This window comes from Meles meles, chromosome 18, assembly GCF_922984935.1.
Source record: "Meles meles chromosome 18, mMelMel3.1 paternal haplotype, whole genome shotgun sequence".
Lineage (NCBI taxonomy): Eukaryota > Metazoa > Chordata > Mammalia > Carnivora > Mustelidae > Meles > Meles meles.
In genome coordinates, this window is record NC_060083.1 from 44,248,726 (window position 1) to 44,271,992 (window position 23,267).

The 23,267-nt window shown below is 40.4% G+C and overlaps 1 protein-coding gene across 3 annotated transcripts in view; it reads right to left on the bottom strand.

The window, feature by feature from the left end:
* The window catches only part of STAT5B (signal transducer and activator of transcription 5B), a 65,624-nt gene that overhangs the window by 18,026 nt on the left and 24,331 nt on the right, over positions 1–23,267 (bottom strand). Inside the window, exons 1-4 of one of the 3 annotated variants that reach the window (XM_045984964.1) lie at positions 22,251–22,386; positions 5,334–5,470; positions 2,180–2,336; positions 451–540 (exon numbers count right to left, since the gene is read on the bottom strand). In XM_045984964.1, coding sequence (XP_045840920.1) covers positions 451–540; positions 2,180–2,336; positions 5,334–5,461 — 375 coding nt within the window. In that variant the 5' untranslated portion in view covers positions 5,462–5,470; positions 22,251–22,386. Of the gene's footprint in view, positions 1–450; positions 541–2,179; positions 2,337–5,333; positions 5,471–22,250; positions 22,387–23,267 lie in introns of those variants that run through there. The other 2 variants (XM_045984962.1, XM_045984965.1) reach the window with 2 other exon arrangements.

A 23,267-nucleotide genomic window follows, 5' to 3' on the forward strand; every position in this document is an offset into this window, starting at 1 on the left:
CTGGGGGAAGAGGCTGAACCTCTCACAGACAGCATCCTAGAGACCCCCAAAATGAAGTTACAGGGGAGGCATCAATAAGGCTTTTATGGATCCAGTCATTTAGGTGACCTGGTCTCAGCCACTCCTTCAATACTTGGTTGAAAGGGGGCTCAGCAAAAATCCTTCTTAAGTAATCTCACCTGAATATGAGCATGCATTTACTCAAAAACCATTCAGTTGGGATTAAATTATTTTACACTTGTCCACATTGTTTTGTGGTGATAATCTCATCAAGATTATGGATCAGTTAAGATGAGACCATTCTATTACTTCTGTGCCCCTTAGGACAGTGCTCTGGTTATACAGATACCAATAGATGCACACCGAATTATGTTAAGAAATCTGGGTCCAGAGAGAAGTGGGCAAGGAAGGACTTCCCAGCTCCTCTCCCCACACCCACGGGACACTCACATTGTTGGCTTCTCGCACCAGCCTCTGTTCGTTGTACAGAATATGTCGGATGCAGCGCACCAGCTCCATGGGACAGCGGTCGTACGTGTTCTAAAAGAATCCAACAGCAGACATCACTTTGTTCCACACCATGTTATGGGGCCTAACGCTACCTCAGTGCAAGGGTGAGATTTTATAAAGGAGGAGACTCCTGGAGACATGATGGCATAATCACAAGCAATGCTGCTCCTCTAATACTAATGGGAGAGGAGAAAAGTACGTCATAGGAAACCCAATTACAATGAGAAGGCAAGATTATTTTATTTCTTGCCTCTTAATTTGCCTAAAGTGCTAGGGCATCATTCCTGGAAAAAGGATACATAAATTTCAAGAGGACCACATCAGAGGAGAAACTGGACACCACCTTGACTGAGTAATCAAAATTACGACCACCAATGCAGGAAACATGGATGGTGTATGTCTCTAGATGTGATATCCTGAGAGGGACAGAACCTCACTTAATCTAATTTAAACATCACTGAATCTAATGAGGAGGAGACATCACACAAACCCAAAAGGAGGTCTATTTTATCTTTAAAAATAGACGAGGGGCGCCTGGGTGGCTCAGTGGGTTAAAGCCTCTGCCTACAGCTCAGGTCATGATCCCAGGGTCCTGGGATCGAGCCCCACACTGGGCTTGGGCTATCTGCTCAGCAGGGAGCCTGCTCCCCACCCCACCACCTGCCTCTACGCCTACTTAATGCTCTCTCTGTCAAATAAATAAATAAAATCTTAAAAAAAAAATAGACGAGCCAAATTGTTTTAAAATGTCAATGCAGGGACGCCTGGCTGACTCAGTTGGTATAGCATGCAACTCTTGATCTCAGGTTGTGAGTTCAAGCCTCAACTGGGTATAGAGTTTACTTAAAAATAAAATCTTAGGGGAAAAAAAGGCAATGTAATGAAAGACAAAGAGGGTGAAATGGTTCCAGATTACAGGAGATTAAAGAGACAGGACATGGACGCCTGGGCGGCTCAGTTCGTTAAGCAGCTGCCTTTGGCTCAGGTCGTGATCCCAGGGTCCTGGTATCGAGTCCTACATCTGGCTCCTGGCTCAGCAGAGAGCCTCCTTCTCCCTCTTACTCTGCCTGTACTCTCACTCTCTGTTAAATGAGTAAATAAAATCTTTTAAAAAAAAAGAGGGAGAGAGAGAGAGAGACACGACAACCGGATGCAGTATGTGGTCCTGGGCCAGAGGGGGAAAAAAAAATGCCATAAAGGTTATTACTGAGTCAGTTAACAAAATGGAAATATAGATATGATTACCTAAGAGTGTTTTGTCAATGTGACATGTACTGAGGCTGATAACTGTACTATAACCAGGAAGAGAAAATGCACACTGAAGCACTTAGGGGCAAAGGGACATGATGTATGCAACTTACTCTCGAGTCACAAAAGATGTGTGTGGAAAAAGACTGAATATGATAAAGCAAATATTAACAACGGGTATATCTGGGCATATGTAGGGGTTCTTTGTATCAATCCTGCAATTTCCTATAAATTTGAAATTGTTTTCAAATAAAAAGTTTAAAAATAAAAGGCTGCAATCACAAAATCATACAATAAGAACTTTATACACCTAACATGTAACACTGGGTTGAAGCAGAGAAAGAAAAGCTCCATGGGAAGTACTAAATGGAGAGTCTCTCCTAGGGAAGAGAACTGAGCGTGAGCCCGCGTTCACACCCACCTGGAGCTGCGTAGCATAGTGCCCCAGCTTGATCTTCAGTAAGAACCCATCCTCCCCGACTTGGTGCTCCGCCTTCTTCTGCAGCTCCTGCACCAGGCCCTCCAGGAGCTGGGTGGCCTTAATGTTCTCCTGTGGATTATCAAGATCTATTGAGTCCCTAGGGGAAAAAAATTACATACATATGTATACATACATGCAAATACAGCCTCAACGCATCACACCTTTTCTTTAGCTGAAGTGATTTCTTCATAATGCTCAAATATTAGGGAACAGTCCAATTCAAATTGTCTAGATGCCTACATTAATCTATCCCTAATCCACTAATTACCTTAGTGGACTGTATTATTTCCTTTCTTTTCTTCTTTCTTCTCTCTCTCTCTTTTTCTTTCTTTTACAATGTACTGCCCTTTCTCCTTCCTTCTACTGACTTGCTCTGGTGCTTACACTATCTGCTAGAAATGAAGGGAAAAGGAAAGTGCTTCATGTACTCTGAAGGAAACAAGGGCTCTGATAACTTCCTATTTATAGTTACCCCTCAAGGGTGTAAGGGGGCACAAGGTCAAGAATGTTCTACATGCTTCTGCCAGCCTTGACTAGTTCTGTGTGTTGCTAATTTCACACAGTACTTCTTAAAGTAAAGACAGGTGCAATAACACTGATTGCCATTTCTAAGGAAGCCTGGAAATGAGATATTAAGACAGAAGGTGCCTGCAAGCATTGACACAAGTCACTGGTCGCAAGTCTAGGACCTCCAGGCAATGCTAACTCTTCCAGTGACGCGGAGAAACCACTCTACAGATTTTGTACTAATTCAGAGCCGTTGAACTGGTGACAGGTTGGACAGTTTCCCACCCTCCCTCTCTTCCTTTTCCTCTTTATTCCTTCCTTCCTTCTCTCCTTACCCCACTCCCCTCGCCAACTCTTTTTTCAAACAATTTAGGCAACAATTGCTATTGGGCAGTATTAAATTGCTCAACTCAGCTCACTGAAGAAACTAAACAGCTGTCAGATTGAAGTAACGTTCAGTTACTGCTGACCGGGTCTGGAAACAAGTACGAGATCTGGTGGTCGCTAAAGGCTGCACCTCTACACCCTGAAGTCAGTTAGCAACTAGTTTCAGACAAAGGCTCAAGCAGGTGTGCCCAAACACTGATGATAATGTAGTTCAGTGAATATACCCACATCTGTACTCTGAGAAGGCAGTAGAGAAAGCCAAATTTTAAATATGTATCCTCTCTATACTAAGTAAAGTTTATGTATTAAATGAAAGCCTGGAAGGAATGAAGGGCAGCCCTGCACCTCTGTTTCCACTGGCAATAATGCTCCTCATCTGAGGAACCCACTCTTGAGAAGATCTGGTCTCTGTGCAAAACTCACAGAAACCATGTACTGGTTCTGGCACTTGAAAACTCAATTCTCTACTTAAAAAGTGGGGTCGGAGGGAGGCTTTCTTAGCTTAAACATGAAGAAATGAACATCTTTTAAAATTAAAATCTTGGGGCACCTGGGTGGCTCAGTGGGTTAAAGCCTCTGCTTTTGGCTCAGGTCACAATCCCAGGATCCTGGGATTGAGCCCCCCCACCCAATCACATCGGGCTCTCTGCTCGGCAGGGAGCCTGCTTCTTCCTCTCTCTCTGCCTGACTCTCTGCCTACTTGTGATCTTTGTCTGTCAAATAAATAAATAAAATCTTTTAAAAAAATTAATTAATTAAAATCTTTATGTTCTTAAGAAAACCACGCTAAATAAAATTCAGGTTTTCTTTGATATCAACACAGTCTTAACATTCATTCGATAAGAAACTACACGGGGAATCTACTAAATGAAATTTTAAATCAGCAGAAACTTCCTACTAATGTTTTTCTGAACTCTCCAAGTCATTAAAACAGAAAAGAAAATGAAAAAAATGGAAAAGTGCTAGACAAGGTGCAGCTGATGTGCTTATGTTTAGCTTGGTTTTTTTCTCACTTCATTACAAGAGGCTGAAATTTTTTAAATTGCCCAGAAAATTGCCTTACTTTGATGCTCTCTAGTTTCCAACCAGAAATCTGCTACTAACACAGAACGGCAATTACTGCAAGGTGGCAACACTGACAAGTACACAGGCCTGCGTGGACAGTCGCAGAGTGGCCTCTTGTCCTGGGCTCTGCAGGGGCGGACCCCGCCCTGCCCACCCTGCCACCCCCCACCCCGAGGCCTGAAGCAGCTGATGAGCCTGTCAGATCAGAAGGACAGGCTGCTGGCCACCCAACATGCTCCCAGGCCCTGAGCAGAACAGGCCCTGAGCCTGCAATAATGTCCATTCGAGAGCTCTGTTGTCAATCTACTGCATTATACTAACTCTGAAAGAATTTAAAAATAATTTTCCCTCTGAGTATATAAATAGCAATTTGGAAAATAAAAGTAAAAACATGCCTGTTAAATCTGCCACCAAGGGATGCCTGAATGGCTCAGTGGGTTAATCCACTGCCTTCGGCTCAGGTCATGATCCTGGGGCCCTAGGATCGAGTCCCGCATCGGGCTCTTTGCTCAATGGGGAGCCTGCTTCTCTCTCTGCCTCTACCTGCTACTCTGCCTGCTTCTGCATGACCTCGCTCTCTGACAAATAAATAAATAAAATCTTTAAAAAAAAATCTGCCACCAGGAACGTAATTATTGTTAGTTACTATTTTGGTGTACTGTCTTTTGGTCTTTATGTGTATGTATACATTTAAAAACACCAATGTCACCATTGTTAATAATACATTTTATTAAGTGATATGCATATGCATACCTGAGCTGCTCCATTAAGCACTAAATTCTTTATGGACAAACAAGGGCTTTATTCTTCATATGAACTCTACACCCTACAGGCACTCAAAACATATTTGTCAACTGTGGTTTATTAGAAGCAATGACCTAATGCTTTTAGCCACAACTTACTATTTATTAAAGGGAAAGAGGGAAAAATAAGATACAGGAAAAAAATCCTATTTTAAAAATCTCAAGAGTTATTCCATCTCTCTACAATCTAAGCTAGGGCTAAATAACTTTTCAGGGGTCACATCATTTTTTAAAAATGTACAACTTTTAAAGTCTCGCTCATGTTCTTTCCAATCAAACTTCCACAGCCTTGTGCTTCACTAAATGTGACAGAAAAAACTGTGTTCACTTACCAGGCTTGGCTTTCAATCCACTGGGATAAATAATGTCGCACCTCAATGGGGAAATGCTGGCCATATAATGCTTGCATCTGATGAAGAGCATCGCCTTGGAGCTGCTGGGCCTGTATCCACACAGCCATTGTTTCAATCTGTTAAACAAGCGATCAGTGGTTTGGGTGGGCTTTTTTTTTTTCTCCCCCCTTTAAATCCACTAGAATAAATAGTCACGATTAAAAAACCTAGAGATAAATGCTTTTAATGCTTTTAAGCTCTTCATGGTAGAACAGAGATCAGTATTCTGGAACTGTATTTTAGCTTTAAAATGTTTCAAAACGTACACATTCAGTGTGGCCATGAAAGGTATATAATTTGGTCTACGAAGCACCAACTGTAAAACATACTGAAATCCTCTGAGTGAAAGTACAAAGCCAGCATTAGGAGAAGAACTGCCTATAACTTTGGTATCACAGACATATTTACTTTTATTCCAACCTTGAAGTAACAATAAGCAGCATTTTAACAGTAAGATAATTAGCACCTTATGTCCAGGTCAGACTCCCCTGCTCAGCGGAGAGTCTGCTTTTTTTTTTTTTAAATCACTTGTTTTAGGGCACTTGGGTGGCTCAGTCGGTTAAGGGTCTGCCTTTGGCTCAGGTCATGATCCTAGAGTCCTGGGATTGAGTCCTGCATCAGGCTCCCTCCTCAACAAGGAGCCTGCTTCTCCCTCTGCCTGTTGTTTCCTCTGCTTGTGGTCCCTCTCTCAAATAAATAAATAAATAAAATCTTAAAAAAAAAATCACTTGTTTTAGATTTGGCATTTTGACTAGAAATGCAATAAATGTGCTGCCATTTTGAAAAAGACCCAGTAAAAGAAAAGTGAAAATATCTAAAACATGAATTGAACCCTAAGCATTATTCCCAGTTACTTAAGCTGCAATGCTTTATGCAGAAAGGGCACAGATTTATCTGGAAAATGCCCCAAGTTTCACCTTCTGAGTTACTGCTAAGGAATTTATGAAGCAATCTTCTATTAAATTACAGTATTTAAAAATCTGTCCAGGGGCGCCTGGGTGGCTCAGTGGGTTGGGGCCTCTGCCTTTGGCTCGGTGATGATCCCAGGGTCCTGGGATCGATTGGGCTCCCTGCTCAGCAGGGAGCCTGCTTCCCCCTCTCTCTGCCTGCCTCTCTGCCTACTTGCGATCTCCGTCTGTCAAATAAGTAAATAAAATCTTTAAAAAAAAAAAAAAATCTGTCTGACAGGGACCCTAGGTGGCTCAGTGAGTTAAGCATCTGCCTTTGGTTCAGGTCGTGGTACTGGGATCCAGCCTCGCATTGGGCTCATTGCTCAGCAGGGAGCGTGCTTCTCCCTCAGCCTGCCACGCCCTCTGTTTGTGTGCTCTGACAAACAAAATCTTTAAAAAAAAAATCTCTCCAACATAAAAACAATACAGTCCAGCTAAGAGAACAAGAACCATTATATTCCAATAGTAAGTAGGTTTTTAAAACATGCCCTTGAGTCTAGAAGTTTTATAAAACTACCATGATGCCTTCTCTCAGATTTACCTAAAAATTTTATTTATTGGGGCGCCTGGGTGGCTCAGTGGGTTAAGCCTCTGTCTTTGGCTCAGGTCATGATTTCAGGATCCTGGGATGGAGCCCCACGTTGGGCTCTCTGCTCGGCGGGGAGCCTGCTTTCCGTTCTCCCTCTGTCTGTCTCTCTGCCTACTTGTGATCTCTCTCTGTCAAATAAACAAATAAAATCATAAAAAAAAAAAGATTTTTAAAAATTTATTTGACAGAGAGAAAGACCTCAAGAGAGAACTTAAGCCAGAGGAAAGGGAGAGGGGGAAGCAGGCTTCCTGCTGAGCAGGGAGCCTGATATGGGACTGGATCCCAGAACCCTGGGATCATGACCTGAGCCAAAGGCAGACAATTAATCACTGATTATAAAAAGTATAATCTAACACCTACCCAGGTGCACTTACCTGAGAATTTTTAATTCAGTTGGCAGAAACTCTCTGGGATCAACCTAACTGGGATGGCAGCATTACTTTCATTACACAGAGGGTACAAAACCTGAATCTTATTCTAATACCAGGATCCATACTGTAGAATTTGGAAGGCAGGGCTAACTTGAAACCCATCCAAAATGATCTGGCTACTGATTTCTACCATTTTCTTGACTATGTTACAATTAGGGTCCAGTGAATCAGATCTTGATTTTGTTTACTACCAAAGACTACACATGTGTTGGGAAATAAAAATCTAGTTGTAGTTGTCTGACACTGAGCTATTTATGGGACAAGTCAGTTAGCCAACAATGAGGTATGGGGTGGGTGCCAGTTACCTATTTTAGACTTGTGCAATGCTATAGAACACTTGAGCAGCGTACAATTTTATTTAGGGCTTTTGGACATTAAGGCTGGGATCACTGTGAGATCATCTAAAACATCAAATTTCAATGGCTGAGAGTTTACTAGGAGAAAGCCTTGGATAAAAGAGCTCTCTCCAGAAGCAACTGCACATTATAATCTAACACCTGGAAGACATTTAATTGTACAATATAATTTTTAATTAAATGAACTGTATCCTAAGATTTTGGAAAATTGGAACAGAGACCAAGACATGCTTTTTGGATAAAAGGTAAAAGGATGGATGGGTGGATGGAGAAGCTTAAGTAGTTAAGCGTATGGAAGAGCAATGAAGGAATGAAGAACATAATTCAGGTATTCATCTCTTTTAGCGGTAAGGAATTGAAAAGAAGTAGGACCTCACCATAGCTATATTTATGATTATATGAACAATACCAACAGATACAAAAATTTTCTTGAATCCCACATTCATTAACTGAACTGACCCAGGAGACAAAAGAAGAAAAACTGTTGGAAAACGTTTACCTCCTCGGACACTTCTCTGTCCGTGCAAACAACACTGGATTCTGGTCACACTGTAACCTCTTGGTCTACTTGACTTTTTTTCACATCACTTATCACTCCCTGACATTTATCATGTATTTGTTTACTGACTTCTCACTAGGGTAAAATCACCATGAACACAATGACTTTGTTTTGTTCATTCTTTCTCTTGGTCCTAGAACAGTGCCTGGCACATAAGCATTCTTTTCAAAGTTATTATAGAACAAGGTATCAGTATGAAATACCAAGGCAAGAAAATGGAACAGATTTTATAATTTGGATGAGTCTGTATTAACAATATTCTATTTGATCCTTAATAACACATGCCACAGGGCACCTTGGTGGCTCAGTTGGTTAAATGGCTGCCTTTGACTCAGATCATGATCCTGGAATCTGGGGATAGAGCCTTGTGTCCAAGTCGGACTCCCCTGCTCAGTGGAGAGTCTGCTTCTTCCTCTGCCTCTGCTCCTCCCCCCACTCATACTCTCTCAAATAAATAAACAAAATCTTTAAAAAAAGTTATAATTTGTAATTTTTTCTTTTAGTTTTTGTTAATTTATTTTTGTTTACCTTCCCCACTGAACTCTAAGGACAGCAAGTGAAGGGAGCACATTTATTTACTACTGTGTCCCTAATGCCTAGTATAGTGGCTTGCCATGGTAAATAATCAAGACATAATGTGCTAGTGAATAAACACATATTTGGTAAATATCTCAAATGTCCTGCTGGTTGAGCATATTACAGGTGTCATATTGCTTTAAGAAAGAAGCATGAAAAAAAAAAAAAAGAAAGAAAGCAGTACGATGGTAATATATCATATACGTAGGCACATATACCACATTTATGGGGCCCCTAGATGGCTCAGTTGGTTAAGCATCTGACTCTTGGTTTCAGCTCAGGTCATGATCTCATGGGTCATGGGACTGAGCCCCATGACAGGCTCCATGCTCAGTGCAGAGTCCGCTTGGGATTCTTTCTCCCTTTCCTCCTGCTCCTCTCCCAGTACAAGCTCTCTCCCTCAAATAAATAAATCTTTAAAAAAAAAAAAAGTCACACTATTTTGTCTTAAGTTTTATATTAGTTTCTAGTTTTTATCAGAGTGGAATGCTGAACTCTTAGAATTTGTCAGAATATTTTTTATGGTTCTAAATATGAACATGTTGTAGTAATTGTTTTCTAAAATGCCACTGAAGAATAACAGCTGATAAATATAAGGTGATAACCACCTTATTTTGAAAAATACAAATTATTTTAACTTCACTACATAAAAATGCTTTGATAGAGCTGGAAAGTAGATTTTGCCTACTACTAGTCAGAAATGTAAAAAAAAGAAATATAGTAAATAGTACAGAATCATTTTGCATTTTAACTAAGAATTATATACACATGGAACATGAAATGAGTTACTGAAATTATCACCTAACAATTGAAAACAGGCAATTTGGAGGCAAACCCCCCCCCCCCCCCACTGCATCAATAGACGCTAGAACCTAAGTAGTACTTTCCCTCATACATGCCCACACTCTTCACATCCATTATTAAGCTATGCCTACCCCTGGCATGAGCTGGGTCTCTGTCCTTTCTCATCAGTATCCATCCTGCCATGGACTACTACTCCACATACATAGTAAATGCACCCCTGTCCTCAAAACACACTTTTGCTTATTTACAGGCAACTCCATCTTCAACGCATGATGTTCTGACAAGGAAGTGGTTAGTATTTTGGTAAATCTTCACAGGCACTTCTCTAAAGACTGGGAAATAGATGCACAATCTTATTTTTAGCCAAAGATGAGAACCAGCTGAGCTTTGCTTAGTTGCATTCTTAATGTTTATAAGCATTCCAAAAAATTCTAAACCAGCGTTGGATGTAAAATGTTGTGCTTTCCGAAAGCCTAAGGTGCTGAAATCAACCCGCCATATCTGGATATATCCTAGGAGTCTCAAATAAAGAAGACCTTCAGGCACTTGTTTAAAAAAAGTTCCGAAGTCTAAGCTTATAATGTTACAGGCTTATTGAAAACTATAAAAATGAATGTCTACTAACAAATAAACGATAGGAGTGGGTAGGATTGAGGAATATTCTTGTCTCAATAATAAATACCTTTTTATTAGATGCTTTCCCTTTTATTTTTTTTTTTGAAGATTTTGTTTATTTATTGGACAGACAGAGATCACAAGTAGGCAGAAAGGCAGAGAGAGAGGAGGAAGCAAGCTCCCCACTGAGCAGAGAGCCCAATGCGGGGCTCGATCCCAGCACCCTGGGATCATGACCTGAGCAGAAGGCAGAGGCTTTAACCCACTGAGCCAACCAGGTGCCCCTAGATGCTTTCCCTTTTAAAAGTAAAATAAAAAACCCTGTCAAGAAAAACATCCCTCTAGGGGCATCTAGGTGGCTCTGTCGGTTAAGCGTCTAACTTTGGCTCAAGTCATGATCTCAGAGTCCCGGGATCAAGCCCTTCATCAGGCTCCCTGCTCAGCGGTGAGTCTGCTTGCCCCTCTCACTGCTCTTGCTCTCTCTCTCTCTCAATCAAATAAATAAAATCTTAAAAGAAAAGAAAAACAGGGGCGCCTGGGTGGCTCAGTGGGTTAAAGCCTCTGCCTTCAGCTCAGGTCATGATCCCAGGGTCCTGGGATAGAGCCCCACATCAGGCTCTCTGCTCCACAGGGAGCCCGCTTCCTCCTCTCTCTCTGCCTGCCTCTCTGCCTAGTTGTGATTTCTCTCTGTCAAATAAATAAAATATTAAAAAAGAAAAGAAAAGAAAAGAAAAACATCACTCTTTGAAGACTTCTATAACACTGTGGCCAAAGTCATGGTATAGTTAACCTGTGGGGGAAGTATAGAGTACAAGACAATATAAAGCTCACAACACATATATGCTAACTGAATGAATGAATTCTAGCTTAGAGTGGGAGTGGGGGGGGGTTAAAATGTGTGTAGTGATTTGTTTCCCTGGACTCATGTGCATAATTTAAAGCATTCTGGGGCACCTGGGTGGCTCAGTCGGTTAAGCATCTACCTTCAGCTCAGGTCACGATCCCAGGGCCCTGGGATCAAGCCCTGAGCCCCATGTCAGGCTCCCTGTTCAGCGGAAGCCTGCTTCTCCCTCTCCTCCCCGCCTGTGCTCTCTCTCACTATCTCTATCACTATCTGTCCCTTTCTCTCAAATAAATAAATAAAATCTTTTTTTAAAAAATAAAGAATTTTGTAACTCTTACTCTCCATTCCACCACAACCACGACCCCATCCCATCACACCTGAGGACCAAAGTCTTTAAAATGAGGTTAGAGTTTTGAAGACAATGGTGAACTCACCTACAGAGTTCTGTAAGATTTAACTTCTTACACCTTTGTGCCTCCGTTTCCTTATTTGTAAAATGGTACTAATAATACAGCCCTTGGGGAGTTGTTGTAAAAAATAAGTTAATGTGTGTAAATGCTTAAAACAGTGCCTGGTTCAGAATAATATTGAGCAATTATGATATATCAGCCTACATACTGGATATTACTGTGTCAATGTTAAATTTCTTGAGACTGAAATATCCCCATCGCCAATTTTAACTCACTTCAATAAACCTTTCCAAAGTCATCCCTCCATAAAGAATTCTTGCTACCTTTCTCCTTAACCAATATCCAGCAGTATAGTGCTCACTTCGGCAGCACATATACTAAAACCAATATCCAGCAGTATAAACTTCACCTTCCTTTTAAAAGATGGAATTCCCATTTCTTAGTCAATTTTACTGGCAGATGGACTTCTATAGATGAGAATGGAAGGATGGTGGTGGGAAAGCACTGGGAGAGCTGTTCTCCCACTTCTGAATAGAGAAGCAAAAATTGTGAAGGGTAGTGTAACAAAAGTAAGACTAAGTATACTAAACTTTAAAAGGAAAAAAAAAAAAAAAAGAACATCCATTCCAATGTACCTCAGCAGGGAGCTGTACCTTTTCCTATTCCTTCCAAGGACACATCTGACTCCTACTAATTAAATTATAAATTATTAGCAACAAATATTTTGATTCATCCAATAAATGAAAATAAATTTCAGAGACGCCTTGGTGGCTCAGTTGGTTAAGCATCTGCTTTCAGCTCAGGTCATGATCCCAGGGTCCTGGAATTGAGTCCCGCATCAGGCTCCCTGCTCAGCAGGAGTCTGCTTCTCCCTCTCCCTCTGCTGCAGCTCCATCTACTTGTGCTCTCTCTTTCTCTGTCTCAAACAAATAAATAAAAGCTTTTAAAAAGTAATAAAAAATAAAAATGTTCAGAAATATGATTAAAAATGAATTAAATAACATTTATCAGTGTTACTTTCCACCATCCAGATTTATAATTTACTGTCATTTACTGAATATCTACTATATTATTTACAACAGCAAGTGCTTTTATGAATCTACTCATTTAATCCTCACAAAAATACTAGAAGGTAGGCGCTATTATTATCTCTATTTTACAGATGAGGAAATCGAGGCTCAGGACTGTAAAATGGTACAGTTTTGGAAAACAATCTGGCAGTTCTTCAAAAGGTTAAATATGGAGTTACTATATAACCCAGTAGTTCCGCTCATAGGTATATGCCTAATGGAACTGAAAACATATGTTCACAAAAATTTGCACACAAATGTTCAAAGTGGCATTATCGTGACGGTGAAAAGGTAAAAACAAGCCAAATGCCTATCAATGAATGGATGGATAATATGGATATAAATTAAAAAACAAAATGGAGGGGCACCTGGGTGGCCCAGGGGTTAAAGCCTCTGCCTTCAGCTCAGGTCATGGTCCTAGGGTCCTGGGATCAAGCCCCCTCATTGGGCTCTCTGCTCAGCAGGGACTCTGCTTCATCCTCTCTCTCTCTCTGCCTGCCTCTCTGCCTACTTATGATGTCTGTGAAATAAATAAATAAAATCTTTAAAAATAAATAAAATGGATAAAAGGGAATATTATTCAGACACAGAAAGGAATGAGATAGTGATACATGCTAAATGAAAGAAGCCAGACAAAAAAAGCTACGTATTGTAAATTCCACTATATGGAATGTCCAGAATAGATAAACCTATAGACACAAAGTAGGCTGGTGCAATAATGTGGAACAACTCTTAAGAAGTATGGGTTTGGGGGCTCTTGGGTGGCTCAGTCGTTAAACGTCTGTCTTAGGCTCAAGTCATGATCCCAGGGTTTCGGGACTGAGCCCCACGTTGGGCTCCTTGCTTAGTGGGAAAAGCCTGCTTCTCCCTCCTCAATAACCCCTACTTGTGTTCCCTCTCTCGCTGTGTCTCTATCAGATAAATAAATAAAATCTTAAAAAAAAAAAGGAAGAAGTATGGGTTTCTTTTGGGGGTGGAAAATTTGTTCCAGGTCCCATACTACTGAGCGGCACCATCCACACTGGATCGGGGCAGTCCACCACTATATAGGAGGCCTCTGTCCTAAGGACTTTGCGGTGGTTTGTCATATTATTTTTTGCATTTTTCTACATGTTTATTATATTTCATAATTTTTAAAAAGAATAAGAAATTAGAGTAATAAATCTAATATGGCAAGGCTCTGATTTGGGCAAAGGCTTGGGCTAGTTGGCAAATGAAACAGAAGACAGATAAACATTGCTTCTGATTAGGAAAGTCTAAGGCAAGGAACCGGGATTCAAAATTATTAACCATATCAGCACCATTTAATGACTGAAGACTTTGGACAGAATATAAAGAGTAAGTTCCTTGGCTATGTTTACTGCCCTACTGTCCATACCAACATTATTACACAGACTCAGCACCCATGGTCACCTAGTAATAGGAACTTGGAAGGATGGCAAAACATTAAATAGCAATAATAATGGATGTAGACTTTGCTCATATTAAAACTGGACTAACATCAAGTAAGAAGGTTTGAGTATAACTATCCCATCTAGAAGTAGGTCAATACCAAAGCCATCTGCTCTCTAAAAAAAAAAATTTCTAAACAGTACTGTATAAGCAATCACAAAGGCAATTCTCTAACAAAATCAGATTATTAAACAGATGGGAAGAGAACAGAAAGAATGACAGTATTTGGCTCACAAAGAAACAAACAAGGAAAAATTTGCCCAGGCAACACAGAGATGATAATATTGTGGGATGACAGTCATAAATCTTCACGTCACAGCCAAACCATTACATACTACTTTGGGAAGAAGAGCGAGGGGAAAGTGTTGGGGAGGGGAAGGGTGGAGAGGGGCAAGTGGAGAGAAGGTAGAGAGAGGGGAGGAAAGGGAGAGGGGAGCTATCTCTAACTATACAGATCAAGTGTTAGTCAGTGAATTATCATATGTTTAAAACTCTCACCTAAATACAAGATATCTTAGCCAAAAACATGATTTCAAAAATAAAGAGAGTAGACTCAGACAAGGACCATCAGAGCTGCTAAAACCATCAGGAGGTACTTGCTGGGAACAGGATATTCACACAGTCTCAAAGTACTACCTCACATATTACTTATTATTCATAAAGAGGAAAAGGCACAGTGTCAGTGGAAAAGGTGATGAACAACACCTTAACAAAATAATCAAACACCCCCAATCATGGAAAAAACAGACAATACAGTAGTCCCCCCTTATCTGTGGGACATATGTTCCAAGACCCCTCAGTGGATGCCTGGAACCGCAGATAGTACCAAACCCTAAACAGTATGTTTCTCCTACACATACATACCTAAGATAAAGTTTAATTTAATAAATGAGGCACAGTAGAGATTAAAAACAATCGCTAAAAATAAAATTGAACAATTTTAACAACGTACACAATAAAAGTTATATGAATGTGGTCTCTTCCGCTCTCTAAATATCTCATCGCACCACCCTCATCCATCCTGTGATGGTAATGCCTACATGATGACGTGAGCTGAGGTGAATGATGTAAGCATCATGTACGCATTAGGCAACTATGAACCTTCTGACAATATGTCAGAAGGACTGTGGGCAACTGAAACCTCAGAAAGCGAAACCACGGATAAGGGAGGACTCGCATATGCCTCAGAATGCGATCTACTGAAAAGAATACACAAATTAAATGTTCCACCTCTACTCATGGAACAATCAGACAAATCCAAATTATAAAATTCTTATGAAAGACAGAAAAATGTGGAACTATTCTAGATTAAAGGAGACAAAAAAAGACACAATAACTACGTAGAGTATAATTTAAAAACTAAAACAAACTACATCTCTAAAGGACACTACTAGGGCAATTAAAAATTAAAATTTTAAATTCAGATTAAATTTAAATACAGCCTATATACTGGATATTATTGTGTCAATGTTAAATTTCTTGAGATTGATAATGGCATTGAGGTTATACATGACTGTTCTTAGTAGATACATACTTAAGTATTTAAGGGGAAAACATGGTCATGATAGCTACAACTTACTTTCAAAGGAAAGAGAGGGGGAGGGGGTGGTAGGGAGCTTGATAAAGCAAAGGCAACAACTGTTAATAACTGGTCAATGTAGACAAGGTGTACATGAGAATTCATTGTTTCATCCTTTGAATTTTTCAGTAATTTAAAAGTTTTCAAAATCAAAATCAAGGGCAAAAGTTGCAAAAAAAAAAAAAAAAAAGAAAGAAAGAAAAGAAAAGAGAAACAAACAAACAAACAGTAAGAGTAGAGTTTTGAATCCTATCTTGAAATTGTCCCCGGCAGTACATAAAAATCTGGGCTTCTCAGACCTTGTGCTGAAGCTGGTAGGACACTGGTATACAAATCAGGCTCCCTCATGCCACGCTGACCTGCAGTTTGAATGCACATGCATTATCATCATCTCTATGTTGAAATCCATTAGGCAACCTGAACAGCCCATTTGGGAAGAAGCTACATCAATACCATTTTCCAGATAACTAAAAACATTTGCTGTAGCCCACAAATAATGCCCATCTGCATTATGGAAAAAGTAAGAAATGATCTGAGACTGCCATGTAGCCCTGTGTTAGCCTCAGAATTTCTAATGAAGTTTTATATCTGGACCCATTTTATACTGTTAATCAAGACCAACTCATCTTAGAATGTGGCTTTTGTATAGTTTGAATCCTTTAGTTTAGGAAATAAAAATTCCCCAGCCACGGCAATATACTGATTTTCTGTACCATTGGGATGAAAGATAATCCCTCCCTTCTTGTTTTGATTTTTTAAAAGGGCACTTTATTAGTAAATCTACATATGTTCCCAATATTTTCCTCTTTCAAGTTCATAGCTTCCCTCTTGCCATTGAGAATTACAGTATTAAGTTTTCACTTAGTCAACTTTGGGCTTTGAAGAGCACCTTGTACTAGGTCAACTCCCAGGGACAACCACTGGTTAGATCCTGTAATATACAATAGTTAGAAACTAGAAACAGCCTAAATCCAAAACAGGAGGATGGTTAAACTGTAACATATTAATCTGACAGAACATTGTGCAACAATGTAAATGAAATATAAAGGCAATATTGAAATACAAGGCCATGTAGACACATTCTTTAAAAATATATAAAAAAAAGAATGTTAAATGAAAAGTGTATACAATACATATGCTAGAGGACAAATAACAGAGAAAGGTCAAAGAGAACTATAAACAGTTGTTCCATTTAGGTGAAGGCATTTTGGTACAATTTTTTTATAGTTCTTGATTTACTAAATTTTGTTTAAAATGTAAAATCTGAAATATAAGTTTAATGAGCATGAGTAATTAGTATAATCCATCCCATAGGATGATTCCATAAAGGGACATGCAAAAGACACAGAAACAAGTATTTCCCACAAAACAATATCCAGGTTATAGCATTTTCTTACAAATTAGGTAGTCCTGATTTAAGTAGGGCATGAAATAGTAAAAAAAATTCAGAATAATTTTTTTTTTAATTTTTCATTTATTTATTTGACACAGAGAGATCACAAGTAGGCGGAGAGGCAGGCAGAGAGAGAGGAGGAAGCAGGCTCCCCGCTGAGCAGAGAGCCCGATGCGGGGCTCGATCCCAGGACCCTGAGACCATGACCTGAGCCGAAGGCAGAGGCTTTAACCCACTGAGCCACCCAGGCGTCCCCAGAATGATAATTTTTTTTAAAAAAAAGTACAGGGGCAGGGTGCCTGGGTGGCTCAGTCGGTTAAGCGTCTGCCTTTAGCTCAGGTCTTGATCCCAGGCTCCTGGGATGGAGTCCCACATCGGGCTCCCGGCTCTGGCGGGAAGCCTGCTTCTCCCTCTCCCACTCCTCCTGCTTGTGTTCCCTCTCTCACTGTGTCTTTCTCTGTCAAATAAATAAAATCTTTATTTAAAAAAAAAAGAAAAAAAAAAAAAAAGAAGTAGTAGTACAGGGGCACCTGGGTAGCTCAGTCATTAAGCATCTGCCTTTGGCTCAGGTTATGATCCCAGAGTCCTGGGATCAAGCCCCGCATCTGGCTCCGTGCTGGGTGGGAAGGCTGCTTCTCCTTCTCCCTCTGCTGTTCCCCCTGTTTTGTTCCCATTCTCACTCTCTGTCAAATGGATAAACTAAATATTTTTTAATTATTTTAATGGACAGAGAAAGAGGGAGAGAGCAAGCACAAGCAAGGGGAATGGCAGGCAGAGGGAGAAGTGGGTTCCTTGCTAAGCGGGGGCTGATGCGGAGCTCAATTCCAAAATTTGGGATCATGATCTGAGTTGAAGGCAGCAGCTTAACCAACTAAGCCACCCAGGTGCCCTAATAAATAAAATCTTAAAAAAAAAAAAAAGTTCACTTTTTTTAAAATGATTTTTAAATTTATTTATTTTGTGATAGGGTGCACACAGGCACATGAACATGAGGAAGGGCCAAAGGGAGAAGCAGGCTCCCACCTGAACAGGGAACTCAAAGCAGGACTCCATCCCAGGACCCTGGTTATGACCTGAGCCAAAGGTAGATGTTTAACTGACTACCCAGGCGCCCCAATTCTATCACTTTCAAATATATAGCAACATAATATGTTTTCCCATAGTAGTTCAAGACTATTAATGGCTAAGATTAATTTGTAATTTTGCCATCTATTTATATTTCATTTAAATCCCTTAAAATGCCTTGCATTCAATAAATACATTTTATTCTTTTGTTTAGTAGAATCTTCTTTTCGAAGTAGTATAAAAGTAAATGGCACAAAAATATATTTGAAGTATTTGCCTTTGTCCAGAAGAAACAAAAGTGTGTTTGTAGAGAGTAGAAGAAAAAAAAATTAATAAAACTTTGGTAATTTTTGAACTTGAGGGATGAATTTATAGATATTCATTATATACTATTCTCTTATTTTGTGTGTGTTTGAAAATGTTCATACCAAAATGTTCGGAATACCAATAGGGGAAAAAAAAGGAGGGGGTAAACCATAACTTAGACCAGGTTAAAGATTAGTAATCTCAGGGGTAATGGAGTTTGAATTTAGGAGGTTTTATTGTGACTTCTAAAAGAAACATGGAAAATAGAAAAGAAAAAAAAAGAATGTTTGGGAAGTTATATTTCAAGACAAGAAATAATACATACTTAGGTTCACATTTGGCTCTTTTTTCATCCTTGATATGACTAACTGTCCCTGTAAACTTGTACCAATTGTAAACAGAATGAAATACACAGAACACCACTCATAGCAGTGCAAGAATTATTTTTCAGAACTATACTTTCTTTATCCCTAATGATGCACCGGAACACAACTGGCCTACGTAAAGGCCCTTGATAGTTCAAAGGTAACAATTCAAGGCCACCAAAGATTATAGTTAGAAGGCCAGATCCCAGAAAGCTTCAGCCACTGGTTCCTCACTTTGCTCCTAGGCCAACAGAACTGCGCGATGGTCTTCCTGTTATGTTGATACCGACTTACCTTGTGCCAAGAACATACACCCAAAGCCTAAGCACTCCCTCTGGGATTCTTCACTGTCTCAGGAAGGCTGAACAGATTGGACCAGTTTCCAAAAACAGAGAAGAAATATTGTAGGGAAATTTCCCTAAGGAAACCCTGAGGTAATTCTCCCTACGCTACTCTGTATCTTTTCTGCACTTCGACACTAATGCTCACCCAACAACCTATACTATCAACAGTAAATACTAGGAGTGAAACAAATAATACGATGGAAAAACACACCTATCCAGTGAAACCCAACTAAATGGAGAACACAGTATTCTGCCCTCTTTTCACATAGCTGTGTTCTCTGCATTTACCAATAATCATAATCAACCTCATTTTTGCTTACAGAGAGTTACTTGAATATAAATCATTTCAAAAAAAATGAACCCAAATAGGTTTTGGTTAAAATAATGGAAGACTAAAATCCTTTCTTTAAGAGAGAGCCATCCCATCAGCTAGTTCCTTTGTTACTCACTGGCTGATATTTCATTTGTGAACTCAACTGCAGCCTTCTGAAAATAATGTCAGTGTGTAGAGTGTAATACTCACTGTGTTTCAGTAAAACAAGTCCTGCAGAAAACATGGTCCAACAATGGGTAGCAGGTATATTAAGAAGCTAATTCTGGGGGCACCTGGGTAGCTCAGTTGTTAATCATCTGCCTTCAGCTCAGGTTGTGATCCCAGGGTCCTGGGATCAAACCCTGCATTGGGCTCCCTGCTTGGCGGGAGACCTGCTTTTCCCTCTCCCACTCCCCCTGCTTGTGTTCCCTCTCTCACTATGCCTCTCTCTCTCTCTCTGTCAAATAAATAAATGAAATCTTTTTTAAAAAAAGGCTAATTCTGAGGTGATATGACATTTTTTATAAAATTTTATTTATGTATTTGTCAGAGAGAGAGAGAACACAAACACGGGAGTGGCAGGCAGAGGAAGAGTAAGAAGCAGGCTCCCCGCTGAGCAAGGAACCCAATGTGGGACTCGATCCCAGGACTCTGGGATCATGACCCAAGCTGAAGGCAGACGCCCAACCAACTGAGCCACTCAGGTGTCCCTGAAATGACATATTTTTAAAAAGATTGTATTTATTTATTTGAGAAAGAGAGACAGAGAGAGCATGAGTGGTGGGGGTGGGGGGAGCAGAGGGAGAGAGAGAAGCAGCCCGCTGAGCAGAGACCCCAACATGGGGCTTGATCTCGGGACCCTGAAATCATGAGCTGAGCTGAAGGCAGACACTTAACCAATTGAGCCATCCTGACATCCCATGAAATGACATTTATTATTTTTTTAAAGATTTTTATTTATTTATTTGACAGAGAGATCACAAGTAGGCAGAGAGGCAATGAGAGAGGGGGAAGCAGGCTCCCTACTGAGCAGAGAGCCCGATGCGGGGCTCGATCCCAGGATCCTGAGATCATGACCTGAGCCGAAGGCAGAGGCTTAACCCACTGAGCCACCCAGGCGCCCATGAAATGACATTTAAATAAGAGTTCACATCTTTGGGGAGCCTGGGTGGCTCAGTTGTTAAGCCTCTGCCTTCGGCTCAGGTCATGATCCCACAGTCCCAGAGATTGAGCCCCGCATCGGGCTCCCTGTTCAGCACAGAGCCTGCTTCTCCTTCCCTCACTCTCCCTGCTTGTGTTCCCTCTCTCACTGTGTCTCTCTCTTTCAAATAAATAAGTAAAATATTTAAAAAGAAAAAAAAAGAGTTCACATCTTAAAAAATCTAACTGTTTCTCAGGAAAAAAGACTGTACAGTATAAGAGGTACTACTGATACCAAGACGTTCAACATTGAGACGCACTAAAATTGTGCACAAAGTAATTGTCCATGTTTACCACAGCATTAACATTGGGACTCTACAATACAAATACTTTTACTAAAACCAACTACTTTTTCCAGAGACACGTTCTCCCTTGCTACATGTCGACTATGGTATCTACACACCTTAGCACTGTGAACTTGAATCCTTGTTCCTACACCACAGAATAGAGGCAGTGAAAGACTCCCGCCTCTTAACTAACAGCTTGCGCCCCAAGACATCAGCCAGGATCATGGTATGTATGTTCTTTCACAGGCTGCACTGTTACAGGAAGAAGCAAAGAGCAGCGATTTCCTTCCAAAAGGTCAGCTGCCTCAGACAGACCAAACAGAAAGCAGTTAATTCTTGCCAACTTCCCCTCCCGCTTCTGCAGCTAGTACGCAAGAGCATTTGGTTTCCAGTAAAGCTCCAGAGAAAAACAAACCAAGTGTGAGACTCAGAACCAAGGCAAGCTAAAGTGTTTCACTTGACAAAAAGACAGTAAGATCACAAGCAGCTACACTTTTTAAACGGCAGTGGAACTTTTAAGAGCTACCAGATTTAATGCAGACTTAAATGTGAGGAAAAGAACAGAATTGGAACCAGTCCAGATTTTATACTAGTGCTCCAGAGTTCACCTAAAAATAAAATGGTATTTTGGCCATAATAAATGTGACAACATAGGAGGTCCCCAGCTGATTGATATAAAAATAAATCTTTAGCCTTCCTCCTCTCAAACTAAAGTCCTACTAGTCATCAAGCATGCTAAGACACTGGCCAGATTCAGTGCTGACCATCAGTAGCATAAACAAGCGTGCATGCAATGATTATACAGTTTCTTAGATCAGACATGGAAAAAAGACTATATGACTAATAACAAAAAGGAGAAGAGGATAGAAAATAAGATTTTAAATCTTCTTTAGGTAGTGATCCTGAATAGTTATAGAATAACACTGAAGATCTCCCACCACCCCCCCCAAAGAAAAAAACACCGCATTATCACAGACTTTTTTTTTTTAAGTTTTTTTATTTATTTGAACGAGAAAGAGAGAGAGAGCACAAGTAGGCAGAGAGGCAGGCAGAGAGAGAGAGGGGAAAGCAGGCCCCCTGCCGAGCAGAGAGCCCAATGCGGGGCTCGATCCCAGGACCCCGAGACCACGACTCGAGCCGAAGGCAGAGGCTCAATCCACTAAGCCACCCAGGCACCCCTCACATAGACGTCTTTAAATTAAGCAAGCATCCATACGTTCAATCTTCCTGGAGACAACAAAATTAGTCCTTTTGAGTATAAAAGTAAAGGAGAAGGAAGGACAAATGAAGACGTTTCAAATTTTCTCAACCAGATGGATTCCTGGCGTAGCTATCTACATACAACTTACAAGAAAATGTGATGGGTCCTGCAGACGGGCTCCTACAGCATGTCATAGGGCTCTGTGTGGCTTCTACCTCTTTAGTTTCAGGTTGTGGTGGCAATGGAGACAGGAGGCTTTTTTCTGAGAGAAGCTCTTGTTCTAAAGATTCTAGGCTTTGATGATGGAGAGTATGTAACCCACTCTTGAGAATACCTTGCTTGAAACGAAGACAGTCTGAGGTTTAACGAAAAATTTATTAGTTTGTTACATATGCTAAATCAACTGCTGCTACCCAACTAGAAACTGTTTCGTGTTGGAAACAAAATAAACTATTAAATTCCCAAGCCTTTCCTACACTTAATCATCAAACCTTAAAAAATAAGAAAGGAATTTGCATGGGAAAGGAAAAAAAGAGGGTACAAGCCCTAGGAGGAGTCATAAGAGTAATACTAGTCATGGTAAACATTCAAGGAGCTCTTGCTACAGTGTGTACTGTTGTATGCAAGTTATATGCTTCCTCAGCTAATCCTCATGACAAATCTATTATTATCTCCCTTTTAATAGATGACGAAACAGGCTTAAGAGTTAGGGAATTTGCCTGAAGTCCTGCAGCAAGCAAGTGAGGGAGCTGGGATGAACACGTAGGCTGCCCGCCTTCAGGGCTCATGCTCTTGAAGACCCTTCTCCTAATGCATGACATGATATCTGTAACTCAAGACTGCTTTAAGATAAAAGCTACAAAGTAAAATACTACAAAGTACAACTCACAAATAGATACGAAAAATTTTTTGGCAATCCAAAAATGTTTTAAATGGGACTCCCCTTTCCTAAAGGTCAGAGACCATCGAGATGACCAACCTTCAAACACAATCAAAGGAAGCCAGACATATTAGGTGTTTGGTGGCTCACCTTCACTCCTCGAAATCAATCAGAAATCAGCTAAACACGGGCCACCCGGGTGGCTCAGTTGTTACATGTCTGCCTTTGGCTCAGGGATCAAGTCCCACTTTGGGCTTTCTGCTGGGCAGGAAGCCTGCTTCTCCC